The 22,220-nt window shown below is 35.2% G+C and overlaps 1 protein-coding gene across 1 annotated transcript in view; it reads right to left on the reverse strand.

The window, feature by feature from the left end:
* The window catches only part of LOC136981990 (fat-like cadherin-related tumor suppressor homolog), a 461,240-nt gene that overhangs the window by 203,258 nt on the left and 235,762 nt on the right, over positions 1-22,220 (reverse strand). The window contains 4 exon segments of the mRNA XM_067278416.1: positions 6,495-6,639; positions 10,130-10,338; positions 18,612-18,917; positions 18,990-19,613. Coding sequence (XP_067134517.1) covers positions 6,495-6,639; positions 10,130-10,338; positions 18,612-18,917; positions 18,990-19,613 — 1,284 coding nt within the window.

Genomic DNA, 22,220 nt, shown 5'->3' on the forward strand with positions numbered 1-22,220 from the left:
TTACACCATCCCTAGACACTGTGAACAAGCTTGGCCATCCCATTGCCGATAAGAGGGGTTTAGTGTTTCCTTCTCTACCCCCCCAGTTCTCACACTAAGACACAGGAAAAAATTGGAGTGGATAACAAATAAACAAAAACCTTGCAAAAAGAATGCACCCTTCACCCCACTGGTAGGCTGGGATGGCATCAAACCCCCGGATTTCCTAATTGAAGCGGTATCGCACAGTCTGATGTATACTCCAGGCTCAACAAGACCCCAACTTGAAACGGTGATGCCAGATATTGAAAGGCTGGTCTGTGGCTTGGATGACGTCCATAAGGAACACTACAGATAAAGAGCAGCCACAAGAATATGCTCTATCAACCACAAAAATCAAGGAGCAAACATATGGAGGCAAGGACCAGAAAGTGGTTAGCCAATGAGCATATTGTTTTACTGAAAGCAGATAAAAGCAGAACACTAGTTCTTCTCAAGGAGGCAGCATACAAGATAATGATGAGACAGTACATAGTAGACACTGAATGTGATGGAGAGCTATGTTGATAAACTTCAAACCTGGGTTGTATGTTTCACTAGCTCGCCTCTTGCCAGAAAGCAGGGACTAAAAACGACAGTGGTGGCATCTCTGGACACACCTAGGCTCTTTGCTTTTGTAAAAACACACAAACCTACACAATCCCTCAGACCAATCCTAGATAAAGCCAGATCTCCCAATAAGATTCTGGAAAATAAAGTACACCAAATAGTCGCAGAACATCTGAAAGATTCCCCCTTATCAATGAGAGACTCCAAAGAGCTAATAGACACAGTGGTGAAGACACAAATAATTGAGAACACCCACATCATGGTGCTTGATTTTGAAGCACTATATCCTGCCATTAAGCCGTAGCTGTGCTTTTGTGCCCTTAGAGACTTCTTACTGGCCAAGTACAACTTACTAGCACAATGCAAACAAGTCCTTGAGCTTACACACCTCATGTGCTACAATTCGATATTTAAGTTTGACAACACAACATACTTGTAAAAAGAGGGGTACCCATGGGGAGCCCTCTCTCAAGCAATCTATGTGAACTAATACTACAGCAATTAGAGAGGGAGGTCATCGAAAGTTTAACACATAAAATCATTTTATACCAGAGATATATAGATAATGTAATAGTCTTTTGGAAAAGCGAGCCGAGGATTAACAATTTTCTAGACGGCATGAATAACAATCTGTATGGACTCACTATAAAAATAGATCAGATGTCTACAGCCAGTATTAATTTTCTGGACATGATCATATGGCTCAAGAATGGCAAAATAGAGACTGAAGTATACTACAAGCCCAGCTTTTGTCCCTTATACATACTGGCAGAGACCCATATTCCTATAAGGTGGTGGCATTCAAGGCATTAACAAAATGTTTGTTCACACACAATTTTAGATGAAAGGACATAATCAAGGAACTTGAACACCTAGAAGACATCATAAGTCACGGATACAATAGAAACATAATTAGGAATTTAGCTCAGAACTTCTATAGACCACAGAGTGGGCAACATACCTCCACAGATCAGGGAGAATCCAACAAGATACCTGATCAGGACCCCAATGCAAAATAGACAGTGATAGAATATAACAAAAACTTACATTTCCTATATAAAGGAATAGTGCAAAAGAAGGGCACAAAAATAGCTTACAAGAGGACAAACAATTTACTCCCTATTGAAGAATGCTAAAGACACCTGATAGTTTGAGGGCACCAGGAGTGTATAGTGTCTTAATTAGAACCATAGGTTCTAGAGAAATTTGGTATACATTGGATTGACCAAACAGTCTATACAAAAAAAAATTAAAGAAAACAAATACAACATCGCAAAAAAAAAGATACACCACTGCCCTGGCAACATACGCCACCAACCTCGATGTAGAGGCTGACTTGGACAACACCAGCATTATAAAGAAATCCTTCCAGACAGACCACATCAGGTCCTTGGAAACACTCAAAATTTACAAGGTATGCAAATTGGGGAACTGTATAAACGTCAAGGAAAGCTACACAATATCTCAAGCATGGTGATATGCACGTGAAGATCATCTGCATCAATAATTACATATTATTCCCTCAATGATCAGCTGCAGCATTAAAATACAGTTATAGGGTACAATCTTTTAAATCTGTGTTATCAATGCATTTAACAAATTTAAGCAGTTTGTATTTGAAACATTCGAAATTCTTGGCATTCCACAATCAGAATGATAAGAACCTAAAACAGATTCTGGATAAAGGATCAAAAACGTTTGTTCATTTACTACATTTGAACTATACTGCAAATCCAAAGGCTTAGAGGTGATATTTATTAATTCCTAGGTGGACTATGAACCCAAAGTTGAGTTTTAATTAAACACTTGGCTTTATTTCCATCTTTATTTAGTTGATGTCACTCCAATGAGATGGCCGTATTATTTTCTTGATGGAATTCGCCGTTTCTGTAAGAAGAAATAGAAAATTTCAATTACAGAAACGGCGAATTCCATCAAGAAAATAATACTGCCATCTCATTGGAGTGACATCAACTAAATAAATATGGAAATAAAGCCAAGTGTTTAATTAAAACTCAACTTTGTGTTCATAGTCCAACAATCAACAAAACACGGTTTCAAAGAAGAAATAATTCCTAGGTGTTTGCAAGTAAACAGATAAAATTGGTCTCATCTCACAATTGATGAAAATTTTCTATTACTAAACTGCAAGCTTTCTAGTAATCATCCTTATGTTACTAAACCCCATTTGTGAGATCTCTTTCGTTGCACTAATGTAGTGTAATTTTGAGGATTTTTGAAAAAAGCAAAATATTCTATTCATTTGATTAGAAACATTATTCTCTGTAAAACGCAAACGTTTTCGAACCTCGTTGGTTCTTCCTCAGGCGTAACGGAATTCTGTTCTACAAAATTTAAATATCTCGTCGAAGTTGACCGTTGATTTAGAAAAAATTTGCATTCTGGAATGCTGTCGCGTGTAGCCGATGTCGTCATATTAGACTTGCGCGATGTGAGTATAGCGCTACGTCAGGGATCTGTTGAGAAAGGCTTCCCAAGCCGATGATAAGATGATCTCCTTTTTAAAATTGATGCAGTGCGTGATACTGCGGGTGTTGAGTAAGATGTATATAGCTTCAAGCCATTTGAGGTGATCTTGTCGAAACGTGGGGTGAATGATTGCGGCACGGGTGAAAAGAGGCTCTATTTCTGGATCGGATGAATAGACTGCTAGGGCGGTGTTTTGTCTATGGAGTAATATGTCCGCTTTGTGCTCCTTGATCCTTGTCTGTATGTTGCGTTTGGTGAATCCGATGTAGATGGCTTCGCTGTTGTCTCTGTGGTCGGCGATAGGTATAGAGTATATTCCCAAAAGTCTGTTTTTATCTGGAGCGTCTTTTCCGTTCCTAGCCACTCGAAAATCGTTGGGCATGCGGCACAACGATTTTCGATGTGCCGCATTTCCAACGAAAATCGTTGGAAATGCGGCACATTAAGAATATAGCTAAACAACACGGATATCACAACATTGCATGCAAAAACAACTTTGAAGCACTACGGCTTCTTTCTACCCACACCCCTCCTTCCAATGGTTCCCCACCTAAATATATACCGATCACCTACAATCTGGCACTGAAAACCATATACTACCAAATAGCGAAGAAAAAAGATATCCGCTTAGCTTTCAGGAGATGTCCAACGATTTTTGAGTGGCTTAGGAACGGAAAAGACGCTCCAGATAAAAACAGACTTCCGAGAATATACTCTATACCCATCGCCAACAACAGAGACAACAGCGAAGCCATCTACATCGGATCCACCAAACGCAACATACAGACGAGGATCAAGGAGCACAAAGCGGACATATTACACCATAGACAAAACACCGCCCTAGCAGTCTATTCATCCGATCCAGAAATAGAGCCTCTTTTCACCCGTGCCGCAATCATTCACCCCACGTTTCGACAAGATCACCTCAAATGGCTTGAAGCTATATACATCTTACTCAACACCCGCAGTAACACGCACTGCATCAATTTTAAAAAGGAGATCATCTTATCATCGGCTTGGGAAGCCTTTCTCAACAGATCCCTGACGTAGCGCTATACTCACATCGCGCAAGTCTAATATGACGACATCGGCTACACGCGACAGCATTCCAGAATGCAAATTTTTTCTAAATCAACGGTCAACTTCGACGGGATATTTAAATTTTGTAGAACAGAATTCCGTTACGCCTGAGGAAGAACCAACGAGGTTCGAAAACGTTTGCGTTTTACAGAGAAAGAGGAGAGAAGCACACCGGTCAAAGGCACTACAGTTGTTGATTTTAAACTTTATTCTATTAATATTGTTATAGCAAAGCCTTTTCAGATTGAGAAAAATAATCAGTAACATATGTATTATATATATATATTATGGAGCATGTGTGTTTTCATTTGTTCTACTGACTCCTAATTTTGGATCACTTTTTATCATAAATTAAAGTCAGCCAAGAGAGTTCATGCTGTTGTGAACTGATAAGGATAATGCAATAGTATCATCAAATATAACAACTTACTGAATTGTAATTTTATCTGTTAGTTATATTTGTTATTATATTATTAGTATTGTATGCTATATCTAAGTATTTTTAACTTTGTGATTGTGTTTATTAATTTATTCCTATAATAAAAAATTTTTTTTGTTAATTTATGAAATATTAAATTTAACAGTCAACTTTATAATTTTCTTCTATTACCTTTTAGATTTGGTATTATTGGAAGTGTGTTTTACAAGTTTAATCTTTATCTTCATTTTTCAATTTCTTACTAATTAAATATATTATATTATATTAATCAAAACTTTTTTGTTTTGATTAATATATTTTAATGTATATATTCACTGTAAACCAAGTCTAATTGTTTCAAATTTTTGTTCCAAAATAAAATTCAAATTGAATCTCGAAAATATTACATGAAAAATACTATTACTTGGTTATGAAACAGCCATTAAAATTTTTTAGTAATACTTAATGATGGTACAAAACAATTTTTTAACTAAGTATTTATACACAATTTGTTGTAATACTTAAATATTTAATTATTTTGTTAATAAAGACTATTTCAAAACAAAACAATTTTCGGTTAATGTTACCTTAGGTTCCGAGATGGCGGTGGTGAGAATTTTTCCCTATCTTGGCGACTGCGGCGAGGAAAAATTTTTTCCCTAGAGTCGTGACGTCGACACCGTTGAGAATTTTTCCCCGTTCGGTTTCGACCCTGAGATCGACGTTGCCGAGTATCCTGTAATTTCGAAACGGCGACGGTCGTGTGTAAATTTGCGACGGTAGAGGGAGCCTTTTCGTGACGTCGTGCGAGAGTAATATCAGCGGGTAATTCGTAGTGGTGTTACGAACGAATATGCAAATGCTCGATCTGTGATGTGATTTCTGTTCATTTCAATGCAATTTTATGCAAATCGACTAGTTTCCAGTTGGAATCGTTTACTGCAGTGTTGCAACGAATTGCATATTGGAATAATTGCTGTTTTTTTTCTGGTTACGATATTTCATTTTTTTTCCTCACCACCTCCCCGCGTTTAGTTTATTGCAAATTATTCGATAATGAGTAGTTTTGCCGATTTGAGTTTCAACGACAAATTTCGGTCGCGTTGCACCACCCGTGATTTCTACAAGTTAATGGAAGACGACTTCTTGGAGCTAGGTTTGCCTCCCTGTATCGATAACGCATTGGAATTTCCGAAATTTGCTGTAAAATTAGGCATACAACCGACCGAGTCCGTTTGCATTCCGTGCGATTCTAAATGCAAATTATATCATCGGAGTAATAGAGAAAGCTGTTTCTTGCGATGTAGTAAATGCGGAACGAAGACTTCTGCCTTTGAAGGAACATTTAAAAGTAAATTTGGCCACATTTCTTGGGGTTGCATTCTGTCGTTTATATGGCCAAGTAGTAATAAATCAAACGGAGGGAAATGCCAATCGACCAATAAAAGAGCAGCCGAATCGAAAAGAACAGGGAAGAAAAGAGCCGCACCAAGAGAAAAGGAAAGTATCCAAGCTGGCAAAACCGAAAAAAGAATGGATCGGAAAGGAAAAAAAAGTAGGAAGAAGTAGGCAACCGCCATCGAAAAGTGAGTAAAAAAATTCTTTTTTTTTTTTTCTGGTTATTTCGGTTAACGTCTGCGGCGTCTGCAGAGAAATTCAACATGGCGGCCGGAAACGCGGCCATCTTGAATCGAGGGAAAAATTTTTTCCCCGTCGCAGTCTCCAACGTAGGGAAAAATTTCCCCAGTCGCCATCTCGGAACCTAAGGTAACATTAACCCAATTTTCTTTGTAAAATAAAGATTAGAATACTTCAAAGATGTTTTTTTATTCAGAAAACTAAAAATTTCTATTGTATTTAGCCTTCAATACTGTGCATACTTTTATAGGAAAGTTTTATATTAATATATCATATTTACCAAAATCAGCTATTTTCTTCTTGAGATAAATTTCACCATTTGTGGATGTTATTCCAAATATTTCAGTATTAGAAGAAATGTTACCATCATAGATACTGAAATTTAATGATCCTGATGGTCTGTCATCAACATCGACAGCAAAAACCTAAAAATAAATCACATAATAATTCTTCCTTTTATTAAAACGTAACAAAATATAATCAACTGCTCAAATTTTGTTTATTAAAAGGTAACTTTTAACATTATGAAGTTACTGTTAGTAAAAAGCCAAAATAATACTCAAATATTGTTTTGGCTTTTCATAAAAACAGAAATAACATTAAAATAAATCAAAAGTTTTGTCAGACTTTGTCCCTTTTCACACCTCAAGAATATAACAATCTAAAGGTAGAGTTGACCTTTCTGAAGCCACCAACACAAGTAAAAATTTTTAAAATGAAATTTGCATAGTGAGATGGGTAAGAATCTTAAGATAAAGATTGAATCTGTCATAAGACTGCAATGTTTAAAAAGTGCAAAAAAAAAAAAAATATGAAGAAATTTTAAATTTATTTTAAAATTTTTTGTACTTTTGTAAATTATAAAATAATTTTAATTCTACTGACATCATAATTATATAAAATATATAAACTACCACATCTACTTGACTTAAATACTGGTTAACTTAATACACACTCACTTCGTTTAACCTTAATATCCAGTACTTCTTGATCGTCCAAACAAACGTTTTCGTCCTCACCGAGGACTGCCTCAGGTTATTCGAACAAAAGAATAAATCAGAGCAGGATTCCAATTTTTTGAATTAATTTCTCAAGGAACTTTCAAAATATTCGAATATAATTTGATTCTACGCGTGCGCTATGACGCGTTGCCTTTTTCGTATTCGTCACACACGTAACGCCACGCGTGCGACAGAGTGTTGCCGTCTTTGGTGTTTATGCATTTTCCAGTGCGTCCGGCCCTGTATATTTCTAGGGCCTCTAGGACCCTGATGTCATCTGTTTGCAATGCTGAGTTTATCAATCTGGCGTTGTTCAGGTCAGCGTGTATTTCTGGATCTGTGGCATAGGTTGACAAGGCGGTGGTACACCGTTGATGGCTTATATCATACCTATGTTCTTTGACCCTTTGTTGGATTGATCTTTTTGTGGAGCCGATGTATACCAGTTCCCTGGAGCCGATGTATACCAAAGATCAATGGTCAAAGACAAGCGCTTAAAAAAAAGGATGGGCAGTGTCAGACCCTCAGATGTGCAATGATTCTCGAACAAATAGGTGTGTACGTGTGCTGATCTTTGTAATTATAAATTGTGAATACATGTAACTAATATTATTTTGTTTTTTATTTTGTGCAAGTCGTAAGTTATATACAAATATAAACAAACAACACTAACCCGATAACATTAAATGTAAATACCAAAATGATTCATTTACTGTGATTTTGTTATTTCTTACTCCTGTTTTTGAGTATTCAGTATTTGGCAGAATAGCAAAAAATAGGCCAAATAGGATGAATACCAAATGGTAACCAAATATTCGTTGCATCACTAATATATACATATTGTGAGATGCAGAGTTTAGCAGTTATTTTGTAAATGAAAGGAAACTTTCTCTCTTTTTTTTTTTTTTGACGTTTGAAATTATTGTAAACATCCTCCTTCAACTATCAACAGTTGGGTGGGAATGTTGACACTTAGCTGTCAAGAACTGCAAGTCATCATCAACAATGAACTGCCTTTCCACACTAATGCTATGAAAGCTCGCACTACCAGAAGCTTAGCACGTGTCAGCACACGGAAATTATTATTGTACTTGTGCCAGTCAACCTCCATGCTTCGGGCTCAAATCCCATCGGAGAAGACATTCAACAGCAGATCTTCCATACTGTCGGTGACCGCCATACTTCAACCATACCGTCCAGTCTCACATAGAGATATTTATTATAACTCTGTGATCTGTCTCCCTAGAATGGAATATACATAATTCATAGCTTCCTTTTTAAAAATTGTAAACCGCATTTAACCGCATGTACTTGAGTAATAGTTAGTCAATAGACATGTAACTGATCTTTCTATGTTAACTTTACTTAATCAATAAATGTTCTATTTGTTAACCTATCGACCTGTCGATCCTTTTCCTGTGAAGACACCCGTCCACGTGCTTGCGACCTCTCCACTCGTGTTTTGCCCTCCTATGCCATTCAACCGACAAGGAGATCAGGTTTTACCAGCCCGCACATATTAAGTGGTCAGGAAGGATTGACCCCTGGTTCCCTGCTTATCCCACAATATGATGTATAAACCAGTAAGTTACAAGGATTACTGCATGTGTAGTGCTCTGGCAATATGTATTCAGTTGCTTTTCTTGCTGCAACAAAGATGGCTGCCTCCATGGTAAATATGTGTGAAGTTGAATATGTTTGCAAAATTTTACACATGGTATTGTCAAAAGATTCTTCTTTGCAGCTTTGTTTAAAAAATGGTAAATAGTTTATCATAAGATAATATAAATATAATAGTGTGCATAAAATAAGTGATAATTTTCTTGTATATGTAAATCTTTGTAAATGACGATGAAAGTTACTGGTTTCACTAATAAGTTGCTATTAGCACAAAAACTTTTTCATGTAGTTGATTCAATGTCTTTCACCAGTATTATCAGTCTAATAATAAGCTCCCTAATCACAATAAATTATTTTGAACTATAAATGTAAGATAACATGACAGAGAAAAATTCGCTCTGATTTACAATCGGAATATTGGAGGTCTCCATTGCTCGTTTGTGGCATTCAGAGATTCTTTATATTAGATTGCAGTACCCATGTGTTTCGGCTATCCCATCTATGCGGTTTAACTCTTCATTGAGTGCTATTTGCATAGACAAATACGAGTATGCCCTTCTAACTAAAGCCCAAAAGGCAGCCATCTTGTACTGAATGGGGTCACATGAGCCAATTGGTATATAGGTGGATACTGCTGATGGTTTACGATAGACTGATGTGATGATGTTAGACCTGAATGTTATTTTAAAAAATATCGATGTCACAAGGCATCCCAGAAAACAAATCATAAATGCTTCCCTAGCTCCTCCACAAACCATCCTTTATGTAAAAGATACTGTTAAAGCTCCGTATGCATTCGGGTCTGCCAAGCCAAGGAAAGCATGATCTCATCTCTAGAATTGATGGATGAGGAAGTACTGTAAGCCTTATAAATCTTCATCTGTTCCAACCATTTGAGATGGTCTACGTGCGTTGTGGTGACAATCAATCTAGCTTTCGATAAGTCCTCTGTAATGTCAGGACCCAAGGCGTAGGTTGATAACGAGGTGGAGCATTTACTAGTTTGTATGTCGTGCAAATGCTCCTTCAATCTGACCCAATAGCACGCTTCGTCAATCCCACGTATACTAAGTCCTTATCAAAACAGTTATCCCTAAGTGGTACTGCATACACTCCTGGAAGTCTCTCCATATTAGACCTGTCTTTCCCATTACGCATCATATCAACTTATGCCTCTGATCCTATAATAATTTACAATACTTCCATAACAGCCAAATACCTTCTGGCAGAAAGGCTCCAGAACCCTATAAGATACAAAACCAAGTTCATGATAAAAGAATAAATAATTACAAACCTTTAAAATTGTGGTTCCAATAGTTGTATTTGCTGCTAATGTTGCTTTATATTGAGATGCTACAAATTGTGGAGTATTATCATTATCATCTGTAACTGTTACTCTAACCATAGAATAACTTATCTTATTACCACCATCAACAGCAATAATAGGAATTTCAAATAACTGTACTTTCTCTCTATCAAGAACTGCACTGGTATATATTTTTCCTAGGAAAAACGTTTTAAAAATAGAAAATAATTAAAATGAATCAAAATTTATTATTTGAAATTATTCTAATCAATAATTACAAAACATGACAAATAAATTATATTTTTAATCATAATCATGTAAAAAGGATCTCTCTGTAAGCTGAAATTAATTTAGCTTGAACAACACTTTGCTTGTTATACTAGCATAATGACGTATTTATAGCCTACTGTACCCCAATAAAGATCGCATTGGCTTAGTTACCTGTAACATGTTGTTACAAGGAACTATTGTAACAATGAACAGTCAGATTAACAATAAACAAACTAATATATGACAATAATTACAATTTTGACAATTTACATTTCAATTTACTTAGTTTACTAACACATAAAGTCATTTGTGCAGATATGTATTTCATCATCAACAATACATAATTTTTCTTACAAACTAAAATTTTAAAATTTTATGAAAATAGAAGTATTAGAAATAATGGTCGATAAAGAAGAAGAGAAAAGAAAGGGGAGAGGGAGCAATACCACGAATAGATATCACTTGTTAAGATTTCCTTGATTTCACTCACTTGAAAAAAACAGTGCCCTCAAACAACACACCTAGCTTATATGCACATCTATGATTAGTCTTCTGGAATTCAGAAGTTCTATATACAGTAGAGCGTCGTTTATCTGAAAGCCGGTTAACCGAAACGTCGGTTATCTGAAAGCTTTCCAGTTGGACTGTGTTGTGCTGAATCGAACATTTTTGATACTAGATTAACTTCTAAAGTATAATTTTTTTGTTTTTATATTTTTCAATATATTTATTTTGTTTGTACAAAACAAAGAAATAATTTTTAACGATACAATAGCCTCGATTATTATTATAAAAATTTTCGTTAGGCTTAAAATTGACGAAAATTCGACACAAAGTGACACACGATAGAGAAAAATTTCAACATCGGATAGGTTAATATATTTTTTTGTACATAATCGGTTATCTGAAAAAATCAGTTATCCAAACAACCCCAGTCCCCAATTGATTCGGATAAACAATGCTGTACTGTAGTCTGATGGGGACAGATTGAGTTAACTCAGTCCCTCTTGAAAGTCCAGTATGTTCTTTATGCCATCATTCATATCCTGATGCTGATCCCCTCTCCAATCAACAAGCACCAGCCAGTAATACCACATCCAAGACCAAGATAAAAAAACGGGTAGTTCTCTCTTGTTTTCCCTGGTTTATATATCCTTTCATGGGATTCTTCCAACCAAAAACCCATAAAACAAATTGGCCGCTAGGCCTGCTAGTAAACAAACAGTCTCATCCTACCTACTATTTAGAGAAAGCGTTTGCTAAATTTCTTTGCGCCATAGTTCTCGAATCCCCATACTTCACTCCCTCTTCTGTTTTTGCCAAGACCACCATTGCTTCAAGCATTGGAGCTCTATGACCAGACGCCTACACCTTCTACAAACTAGATGTAATATCATTATATCCTTCTGTACCCACCTTTGAGGCCGTAATGCTGGCCAACTCGCTTCTACTAAAAAAAGGCTTTAGCATCCATCAGGTGCTTGATTTACGAGATGCGCTCAGTTTCGTCACCGAGCATAATTACTTCCATTTCAACCAGAGAGTATATTTACAAAAGCAAGGGGTCCCTATGGGCTCTCCTTTATATGCTATCTTAGCAGAGCTCATCATGAGAGAGATAGAGCACAGAACGTTCTATTCCCCGCTCGCTATCCACTACCCGAACTTGTATCTGCCCTACGTAAATGACATCCTCGTAGCATGGGAAGACACATAGGAGGCCTATCTCACCTTTATGCAACAGCTTTCAAGCATTTACCCTTCCATTAATTTTACCTGGGAGAAAGAAAATGACGTTGCTATAGCATTCTTAGACTTGCTTATACGTAAGTCTCCGGAAGTTCTACAATTCTCGGTAAATTACAAATCCAACATAGCTCTGTACATTATTACAGCAGAGGCCTTTCAGCCTGCCCGATACATTAACGCCACCATCGCCTCCCTCATCAGAAGGGCATTTTTGCTTTCTTCCACACAGGAGCTGGCGAACATTGAGTTAGACAACATCAGTTTGGCAGTATGCACGGCTGGCTTCTCACACGCAAAATTTACGCATGTGCTCAGTAGGGTAAAGAAATCACTGTTTCCAAGCACTACGCTTAACAGTAAGAGGGAGTTTTCGGTGGTTCAAACGTCGTTGCCATACCTCGGACCCCTTTCAATACGCATCTGCAGAATATTTAGGAGGCGCAACCTTGTACTACAACTAGCCCCACTTCCAAGCTTACGCAAGCTTCTTTGCAAGCATTGGAGACAAGTTCTCCAAGCTTGAGGAGTCAGGGATCTATGCTGTTCCGCTGGAAAATCCTGCAACGAGATTAAGCACAAGATATATCGCAGCCAACACCAGAATGCTTGCCAGCCGCCTTGCGGAGCACCAAAATGATGTGGTGAGGGGTAGGCACACCACAGAGCTTACAAGAAAGGTACTCGAACAATGTTACAACCCACTATGGTCGCAAGCACTTATGCTCAAGAGCTGTAAAGATAGAAAAATGGTTTGCAACTGGGAATCTCTTCTTACTACCACTTTGGACGCATGCAATACTCCTACTCTTAATCTGCCCAATGTATGAGCTTGAGTCCGTGCATGTGCAACTTCGCTAGCCACAGAGCCAGATGCTCGATCGGTTTTCGAATGTTTTTGAACTTTTGTTTTGTGTTCTTAATGGCTTTGGCAAAACTTTATGCGTTCTATTCTATATCGGATTAGTTCTATTTAAAGTTTTTTCGGCAAATTTATGTACTCGCCTGACGACGACGGCATTAAGGTTCGTCGAAAGTACTTGCGACAAGCAAATGTGTATATAACGCTGAACTCAGTGTATTTTTCGCATCGTTTATACAGTATTTGGCATGAAAAATTATCATAGTGATATTTAAAAATCAATAAATACAATTAGTGTAAAACCACCACAAATACAAACACTGTCCACAAATTTACAAGATATGGTTCATCTTAGGCTATGGGAATCATTTCAGTAAGTGTACAGGCTACATGTCTTGCTATCTCCCCATATGACTTGAGAAACACCAATAAGACACAAGAAAAACAAAATATACAACTGCTTTAGCCACTACCATGTCAATGGAACCTGAGAACATCTCCCTTCTGACAACAAAGCTGCTAGAGACCAACTAACAAAAACTCATGCAAACACAATGTATTTATAAACAATTAGGATGCACACTGTATTTCCTCACCTCAAAAATACATTTTATCAAGAATTATACTAAATCAGAGTGCTACTTATTACCTACATTATATGCATATTTTATTACAGTAGTGAACCGAAAATCGGAATCAATTGGGGACTGGGGTTGTTCAGATTAGGGATTTTTTCCGATTACCCATTATATACGAATAAATATATTAACCTATCCGATGTTCAAATTTTTCTCCGTTGCGTGTCGCTTCGTGTTGAATTTTCGTCGATTTTAAGCCTAACGAAAATTTTTATAATAATAATCGAGGCTATAGTATCGTTAAAAATTATTTCTGCATTTTGTACAAACAAAATAAATATATTGAAGAATATAAAAACATGAAAATTATACTTTAGAAGTAAATTTAGTATCAAAAACGTTCGATTCAGCACGACACAGTCCGACTGAAAATCGTGCCGATTACCGGCGATTCCGATTACCGAGGTTCCGATTTACGAGTCTCTACTGTATTTAGTTTTTGGTTAATTTATTATTTTCATTTTTACTTTTTTCAACTTTACCTGTTTGTGATTTCTGTTATGATATTCTTATTTACATGAAATTTTTGTTTTATATTTTAATTAAATTGCATGCATTCTTTACCAGATTCTATTCCTTTTCCATTGGATCCTGAACATAGCTGTAGACAACGAAAACTAGTCAATAAAATATATAAATTTTTGCTAGACGAGGTTTGAAATTGCTTCATCATATTCCTATTTTATAAAAATATGATCTTTCTAACCATAAAAATGTTTGAAAACATATTATTGAATATCATTAAAAAATCTAGAAACAAGTTGTGTAACTTTCCTGGCTATTTATACAACCCGGTGTGGGAGAAGTGTTAACATTCATATTATTAATCAAAATTAATAACTAAAATTGTATGTGGTGCCATCTATTACGAGATTTTGTTATAAAAACTTTATATCTTTTTAATTATTATAAAATATCAAAAGACTTAATTTTGAGAATAGTGATGAGTATTATAGAATACTGTAAATGCTAGCAACAAGTAAAATTTTCATTAAGGCTGAGCCCTTGTGAGGTATGGCACATGACCACTCTCTATCTCTCCATCCCATTGACCTTTATCACCAAAATTTATTAGCATCAATGTCCTGTATATACAAGCTACCATGCCAAATTTCGTTTCTTATCTTCAACCCCATCCTGAGATATTAAGCAAAATAGACACCAACACACAAACACACATCCACGGAATTTTTTTGACTTTTTTTTTTCCTTTCTTTTTTGGGTTAAAAGGTTCTCAGGACGTGCAGATTTGTAAAAAATCTCTGAAGGTCAAATTTCACATGATTACCATTCTTTCCCTTGTAATGTATACACATAACAGCCGGTTAAGTAATATTTAGAATAAAAAGCGAGAAATATAAAAAATGAGTTAAACACCATACTTTTAACATGAGTTTTGGATATTGAAGTGAATGAGAGCCTTAACATAAAAGATAGTTGACTCTGTCAAAAGACTTTAATCTTTTCACACTTCAAAACTTAGCAAAGCAAAAAGACACTTTTTATTTTAGTACTTCTATTTTTATGAACATTGGCTATACTTATCATCATGGAGTTTTTATCAATAATAAATGAATCTATTTTCTGCTGATATAATGTAAAAACTGAAATGAGAACACTGTGGCAGTAACCACCATGATATATTTATTTTGTGAATGTTTACATGTGACGTTTCTCTTATACTAAAATTATTATTATTAATGTGCTGTCCGTGTAAAGAATTGTGGTTGTTATAATATTTCTCTATATTTTTGTCCTTTTAAATTGTGTATTTAAATGTAACACAAGGGGTCGCTACAGGTGATGTATACATAGGGGATGTAAAGGAGCATGGGATATCTTTTTCCTGTGTGAGAGGTGAAGAAAGAACCTGCTTGAGGAAGAGAGACCAAGTAAGAAAGGAAAGGATAGACCAGGTTTAAAATTTCAAAAACATTATCTCTACAAAGGCAAGAAGTTGGACTGGACACCACCAGTGGTATATATTATGAATATCACCAATGCTCTCTTGCTGGCTGTATACCTAAGTTTTGTATAATTAAATGTTTTCTTTGTTCATAGTGTTGACTGTTTTATTGTGCTCAAAACTCAACACTCCACAACACGCATTTCATTAAAGACAAATGTTCATTAGTTTTCCAAATGATACTATGTAAGAAGTTGATTCCTACCCATTTTACAGGACATGAAAAATTATAAAAGAAAGTTTTTCGTGAAAATGTTTTAATTTACTACCATATATTTATCAAACTTTGGTTATTTATGTATGGAATCATATCACACACAATAATTATTCAAATTAATAAATATGTGGTGAGGATCCTGAAATAATAAAGGTTTTTGCAACCAGAAACTTTCATGATACGTCAAACACATGCTGCATACAGAGCAGTAAAAATGAATTGCCAATGTAAATAAAAAAACCAAAATGGAAATTTTAATTAATATACATTTGATAACATAAATATCTACAGACTATAGCTATTGCAGAACCAACTTTTCATTCTCCAATGTATTTTCATAGAGAACTTCTTTGTTAACACTAAGTTGAGTCACATGGAGCTTATTTCTTCTTACACATCCACATTCTTTCACAGTCCAGCCAAGAATGAAGAAAACCCTCTGTTTTTATCATGTGAATCCTATCCCCTTCTAATTGGTCCATAGACCGATCCACATTCCCTAGCCTTGGGGTAAGGGATACCTAAAGTGTGACAATGGTCACTAAACCACAAATACAATTGAGCAGAATAGATAAATCAACAATAGTCATAAGGTATGGTCAAATAATTATAGGTAAAAATCCAAATTCCCTAAAAACACAATAATCTCTAGTTAGCATTTTCTTCTGCCACCATTTTTACTTATCAACTCAAATACTCAATTCTTCATGAAATTAATAACATTTTGGTATTTTTCATCTTGAATATTCTTCCATGCAGCTAAGATCATCTAAGTTCATTAATAGTGCTGAACTGTTGTCCATCACTACATACAGTATATACCTTTGTAGAAAAAGCCTCCACAGATTCTCAATTGGATTGAGATCTTGGCTGCACACTGGCCAGTCAAGAACAGTCATGACCTTTGATTGGACATGACAAAAGATGGTTTTCTAAAGTATCCCGATAGTCCTTAGCTTTTGCTGGCCAGAAATAAATACGATTTCAGTCTGTGCATTCAAGCTGAATATATACCCCAAACCATCATAGAACCTCTGCCAGACACACAACTGAAGAATGATTCTTGTTGTTTTCTTACATTGTGTTAATGGTATTGGCAACCATCTAGCTGAACACTGAAGATGACTTGTTGGCTTTCAGTATCCTACATTTGGTAGTTTCAGCCAAATTCCAATCATACCAACTTTTACTTCTCTGTAAGCTTAGGGGGCCTTTGTACGCTTCCAGTAAACAACAATTCCATTCTTCTTGAGGGCATTCCAAATGTTTGCCTAGTCTGGATAAAGCATAAGTGGCCTTAATTTGAAGACAATTCATTTGATTAAGTGTGTCCAGGCAAAAAATGTGGCTTCAATCTCTTGGAGACAGACTTGATGGTTGTCCTGGTGCATTTCTCTTCCCTCAGTATAACAAGTCCTAGTTTACAAGAACATCCAAAGTGGACACAAGCATAATAACTTGTATTATGTAATTTTCCTATATTAATGCCACCAAGCTAGTGGGTCTGATAGGAAGAAGGGACTGTTGCAGATGGAGATTGAAATTAATTCAATCAAAAGTAGTAGTTGCTCTCTTCCTGAGAGAGAGGATGGTCAACAAATACTACTTAATACTGGTGTACTATTAATATTTAAAAAGTGATCCATGTTGGATAGGTTGTGATGGCCCCACACTTGATCAATGTTGCTAACCTTAACATCCGAAAGACTTGATATAAGACTGTTTAAATAATAAAATCTTGTAAAAATGTGAGAATAATTGCTCTTATGTGATCCCATAATAAAACTGGTAAAACCAAGTTGAAAAAGTAAAGCTTGGCAAAAACATCTAAGTAAAGGAAACTTTTCAAAGTTGTGGCATAATCGAACTGGAAGCAGATTTGACAGTAAGATTCAACATGTGAATAAAGTGCACATTACACAGACTACAACTACAAGAAATTTTGAATGAAGCAATGTCACCATAATAATAAATAGGAAAAATAAACATCAGCACAGAAAACAAACATCCAATTCTACTTTGTGCTTTAAAATCTTTGCTGCTCACCAGCCACCATGGTACCCTACCAACTGGTTAGAAAGCATATAAGGCTATATTTAAAAAATTAATGTATTTGAATATACTTTCTAAAAATATATTCAACATTAAGTTTTAGAACACTGTACTTATTTGTATTGTGACAGTCTTGAAAATTAACCTATACAAATCAAGAAACATTTGATTGCTGAAAAAAAAAATATATTTCTTAATAAATATGGGTTTAATATTTTTTTAACAACTTCAATCAAATTTGTCATTCAGACGGTGACAGTGATTGAAACCTAACAAACTAATTTTATTATTTGTACTTTTATTTAAAAGTTTTAGTAATAATATAAAATTGCAATTAGATTTAATGTAGATAAGTATTTTCAACTGTAAAGGAAACAATTTATATCAATAAATGTTAATTTATTAATAAATAAAAATATACTTGCTTACTGAAGAGACAAATATTACGTAAATATTAAATATTTACGTAATATTTGTTCGAATTTCATATTTGATTTAAAGAAGTAACTGACGACGGATGCTTAATGCGTTTGAAAATGTTCTTAATATTAAAGAATTTATGCTGAAGTTTGAATGGTTGTTTATTTTATGTTAATTCTATGTTTTTTTTGTATTTCTTACTATTTTAATAACTGAAGTTATTTGTCTATTATATTTAATTATTTATTTGAAATTATATCTAATTGTAATCAAATATGTCAAAATTAATATATAAATACCTGTATCAGGAATAATGTGAAAATATTCTTGTAACAAATCACTTTGAATACCATAAGTGACTCTTCCATATTCTCCAGTATCCATATCTCTAGCTGTAACAGTTGTTACGTAGGTTCCAATATCTTGATTTTCTTGAAGTGCTACTTCGTAAATTGTTCGTGTGAAATGAGGAGAATATAAATTGGCACTAAAAACACTGATATGTACTCTGGTATAGCTTGAAAATACACCATCAGTTACAGATATATTAAGAAAATAAGAATATTGTTGAGAAAACTGATGACGATTAGATAATGTTATAATACCTAATATAAAAATAAGTTATTTAAACTTCATATTTATAATAAATCCACACGTTTTAATAAATATCAGCTTACCTGTTTTATAATTGACAGCAAACACTTGCATTCCATTGCCACTTACAATTGAATATCGTAATAATTCTTGATCAGTCACATCTGGATCTACTGCAGTTACTCTCGTAACAAATTGTCCATGTCTAGCATTTTCACTAATTATACAGCTGTAAGTTGGATAATGAAATAAAGGAGGATTATCATTTATATCTTTAACAATGATCCATATGTGTGCAGTAGAACTTAGATGAGGTGTTCCTTTATCAGTACCAATTACAACAAAATGATGCTGCTCTTCTATTTCATGATCTAAGGGTTGTTTAATAAATACTATTCCTTCATCCTCATCAATATGAAAATTTGAAGAAGCATTGCCTTGAATTTGATATCGAATCTGTTGATTTTCTTTTGAATCTCTGTCAGTTGCTCGAACAACCAATACAGATGTTCCAAAAGGCATTGCCTCTGAAATAGTTGTATTATAAACTGGCTGAGTAAACATTGGAGGATTATCATTTACATCTTCAATATTAACATAAATAGGAATTTCAGCATAAATTCCAGATACAGCATCTGTAGCTCTAAGAGTCAACTGATATTGTTGAGTTGTTTCATAATCCAATTCTTCTGCTGCATACATAATACCTTTAAAAAATTATTTTGTTAACAATATTTAATAGGTACAAAACTATATATATATATATAAATATATATATAGATAAAAACAGAAATTCAGAGTTCTATGAAAAAAATTTTGTTGCAATTAATTAAAGAAAGAGATTAATTTTAACATTTAATTGTTATATATTGTATTTACTCCAATATAAGACACCATCAAATCTAAGATGAATCTTAATTTATCCAGGCTCAGCAACAAAATTTTTTTAAATACACAACTCAAGACAAATTTTTGTAAGTAGAATCAGTTTGGCTGACATAAATTTGTCCAGTATTTATTATAACAATAAAGGTTACTATACAATAAATACATGTGACCTTCTTAACAAATACTGGATGAAATATACTTCATCACACAAAAAAACCTTTAAAATCCAGTAATGCGTGTTTATACAAAAGCTAATGTTTTCAACCCCATCGGGGTCTTCCTCAGGCAAAGATCACATGAGATTTCAAATACAAATGGAACGGAACAAAAAACCGAAACGAATGTTATTCAAATTTAGAACCGTAAAATTAAAATAGAAAATGAAACATTATTCTTGCATTGAGATGATGATTACGCATGTGTAATATCAAGTTTGCAAAATGGTGAATATAAATTGAAATAAATCGATGCAAAGTCATTTGTGGGTGTGCACTCCCTCATAACAAAATTTCCAGGCATGCAAGATGTTGGTTGCATCCTTAGAGTTGATGCACGTATTATGCAATCCCACCTTATATATTTCAAGAGTCTCCAAGGTTCTGAGCTGGTCAGTACAGTAAGAGTCTGCTTACACGGGCATTTTGCAGATCCGCAGTGATTCCTGGTTCTGTGGCAAAGGTCACAATGAGTGGTAGTGTGTTTTTTATTGTCAATGTCGTACGTGTGCTCCCGAAGGCGTTAATGGAGAAAGCGTTTGGTTCAGCCCACATAGACCAAACTGCTATTTAATCTATCATCCCAAAGTGGGACCGCATATACCGTATTTTACGGACTATAAGACGCTACAGACTATAAGACGCACCAATAACTTCACACAAAAACCAAAAACAGTGCGTTATCAGATATAATTTACCATTTTCACAAACGTTTTCAAACATAAAAGTTCTTCATCAGGTGAGAAAAGGACAACTTATAAAAAACGTTTGATGAAACAGTTTTAGAAAGAGCCGTGCAAAAGATTGACGTGAGACGAAGACTTGTGGTACATCGGCTCCACTAAAAGATCGCTAGAAGCGAGAATTAAAGAACATAAAGCAGACATCCGTCACCAAAGATGTACAACCGCTTCGGCACGTTACACCACGGAACCGGATATTCAGCCAAGGTTTGACGAGGCCAGGATCATCCACACCACACCCCTTATACACCATTTGAGATGGATGGAAGCAATTCACATACACAAAACCGCCCGTGATAAAAAATGTATTAACAGCAAAGAGGAGTTATCGTTATCCGTCGCATGGCAAATGCTCATATATGACGGATGACATTACAGAAAAATTTCCACTTTCGCCCATGCACAGAGATGACGACATCCGCACGAGTAACATTTCGAATCTTTCGCACGGCTCTTTCAAAAACTGTTCCATCGAACGTTTTTTATAAGTTGTCCTTTTTTCACCTGATGAAAAACTTTTATGTTCGAAAACGTTTGTGAAAATGGTAATTATATCTGATAACGCACCGTTTTTGGTTTTTGTGTGAAGTTATTGTTTATTCAGCGCGGTGTGCGATTGATGAGTAAATAAGACGCACCTTAATTTTTAAGCAAATTTTTTTTTTTAAATGCCTATAAGACGCTACAGACTATAAGACAAACTTGAATTTTGGAGGCAATTTTTCAAAGAAAAAAGTGCGTCTTATAGTCCGTAAAATACGGTACCCCCGGTGCTTATTTCATGTCCAATCTATCCTTTCCATTACAGAGTAAGCTGTATACCGACCTTGGCCTCTTATAAGCTATCTTATTTTTGGTGATGGATGAAATTTCTCTGTATATCGCATCGAGATGGTGGTTGTACCCTACAATTTTTCTTGCACTATTATTATCCACAGACTCCACCATGGTAGTTGGATTGTTATGGAGGAAATGAGGAAATGACCGGAAGTGTTGCTTTTTTGTTCCAATTTGATGTTTAGCCCATACGGATTGTTGTTCATTGAATTAATAAACTTGTTGATGTCAGGCTCTGTTTTCCATATGCTAAGGATGTCATTGATATACCTCCTGTATAGGAGGATGTTGGAAAGGAATAAAGGGATGATTTGTTGTTCAAGTTGCTGGATCACTAACTCACATAAATCCCCCGAAAGAGGGCATCCCATGGGGACACCCTGTTTTTGTATGTACATTTTGTTATTAAACCAGAAGAAGGATGAGTAACATAGGATGTGCGCTAATTCTAAGATTTGTTTGTGATGTGCGGAGGCGTCGGGGCAGGATAGTAATATATCTCTGATCTTGCAGAAGCACGGTTGTATTTTAATAGATGAGTACAGTGACACAAAATCAAGAACTGTGATACAAGTGGAGTTGGTTGTGATGAGAGACCTCAAGGACTCAGCCAGCTGAATCAGGTTCTTGA

The sequence above is a fragment of the Centruroides vittatus genome, unplaced genomic scaffold, assembly GCF_030686945.1.
Source record: "Centruroides vittatus isolate TY-2023 unplaced genomic scaffold, ASM3068694v2 contig_8, whole genome shotgun sequence".
Lineage (NCBI taxonomy): Eukaryota > Metazoa > Arthropoda > Arachnida > Scorpiones > Buthidae > Centruroides > Centruroides vittatus.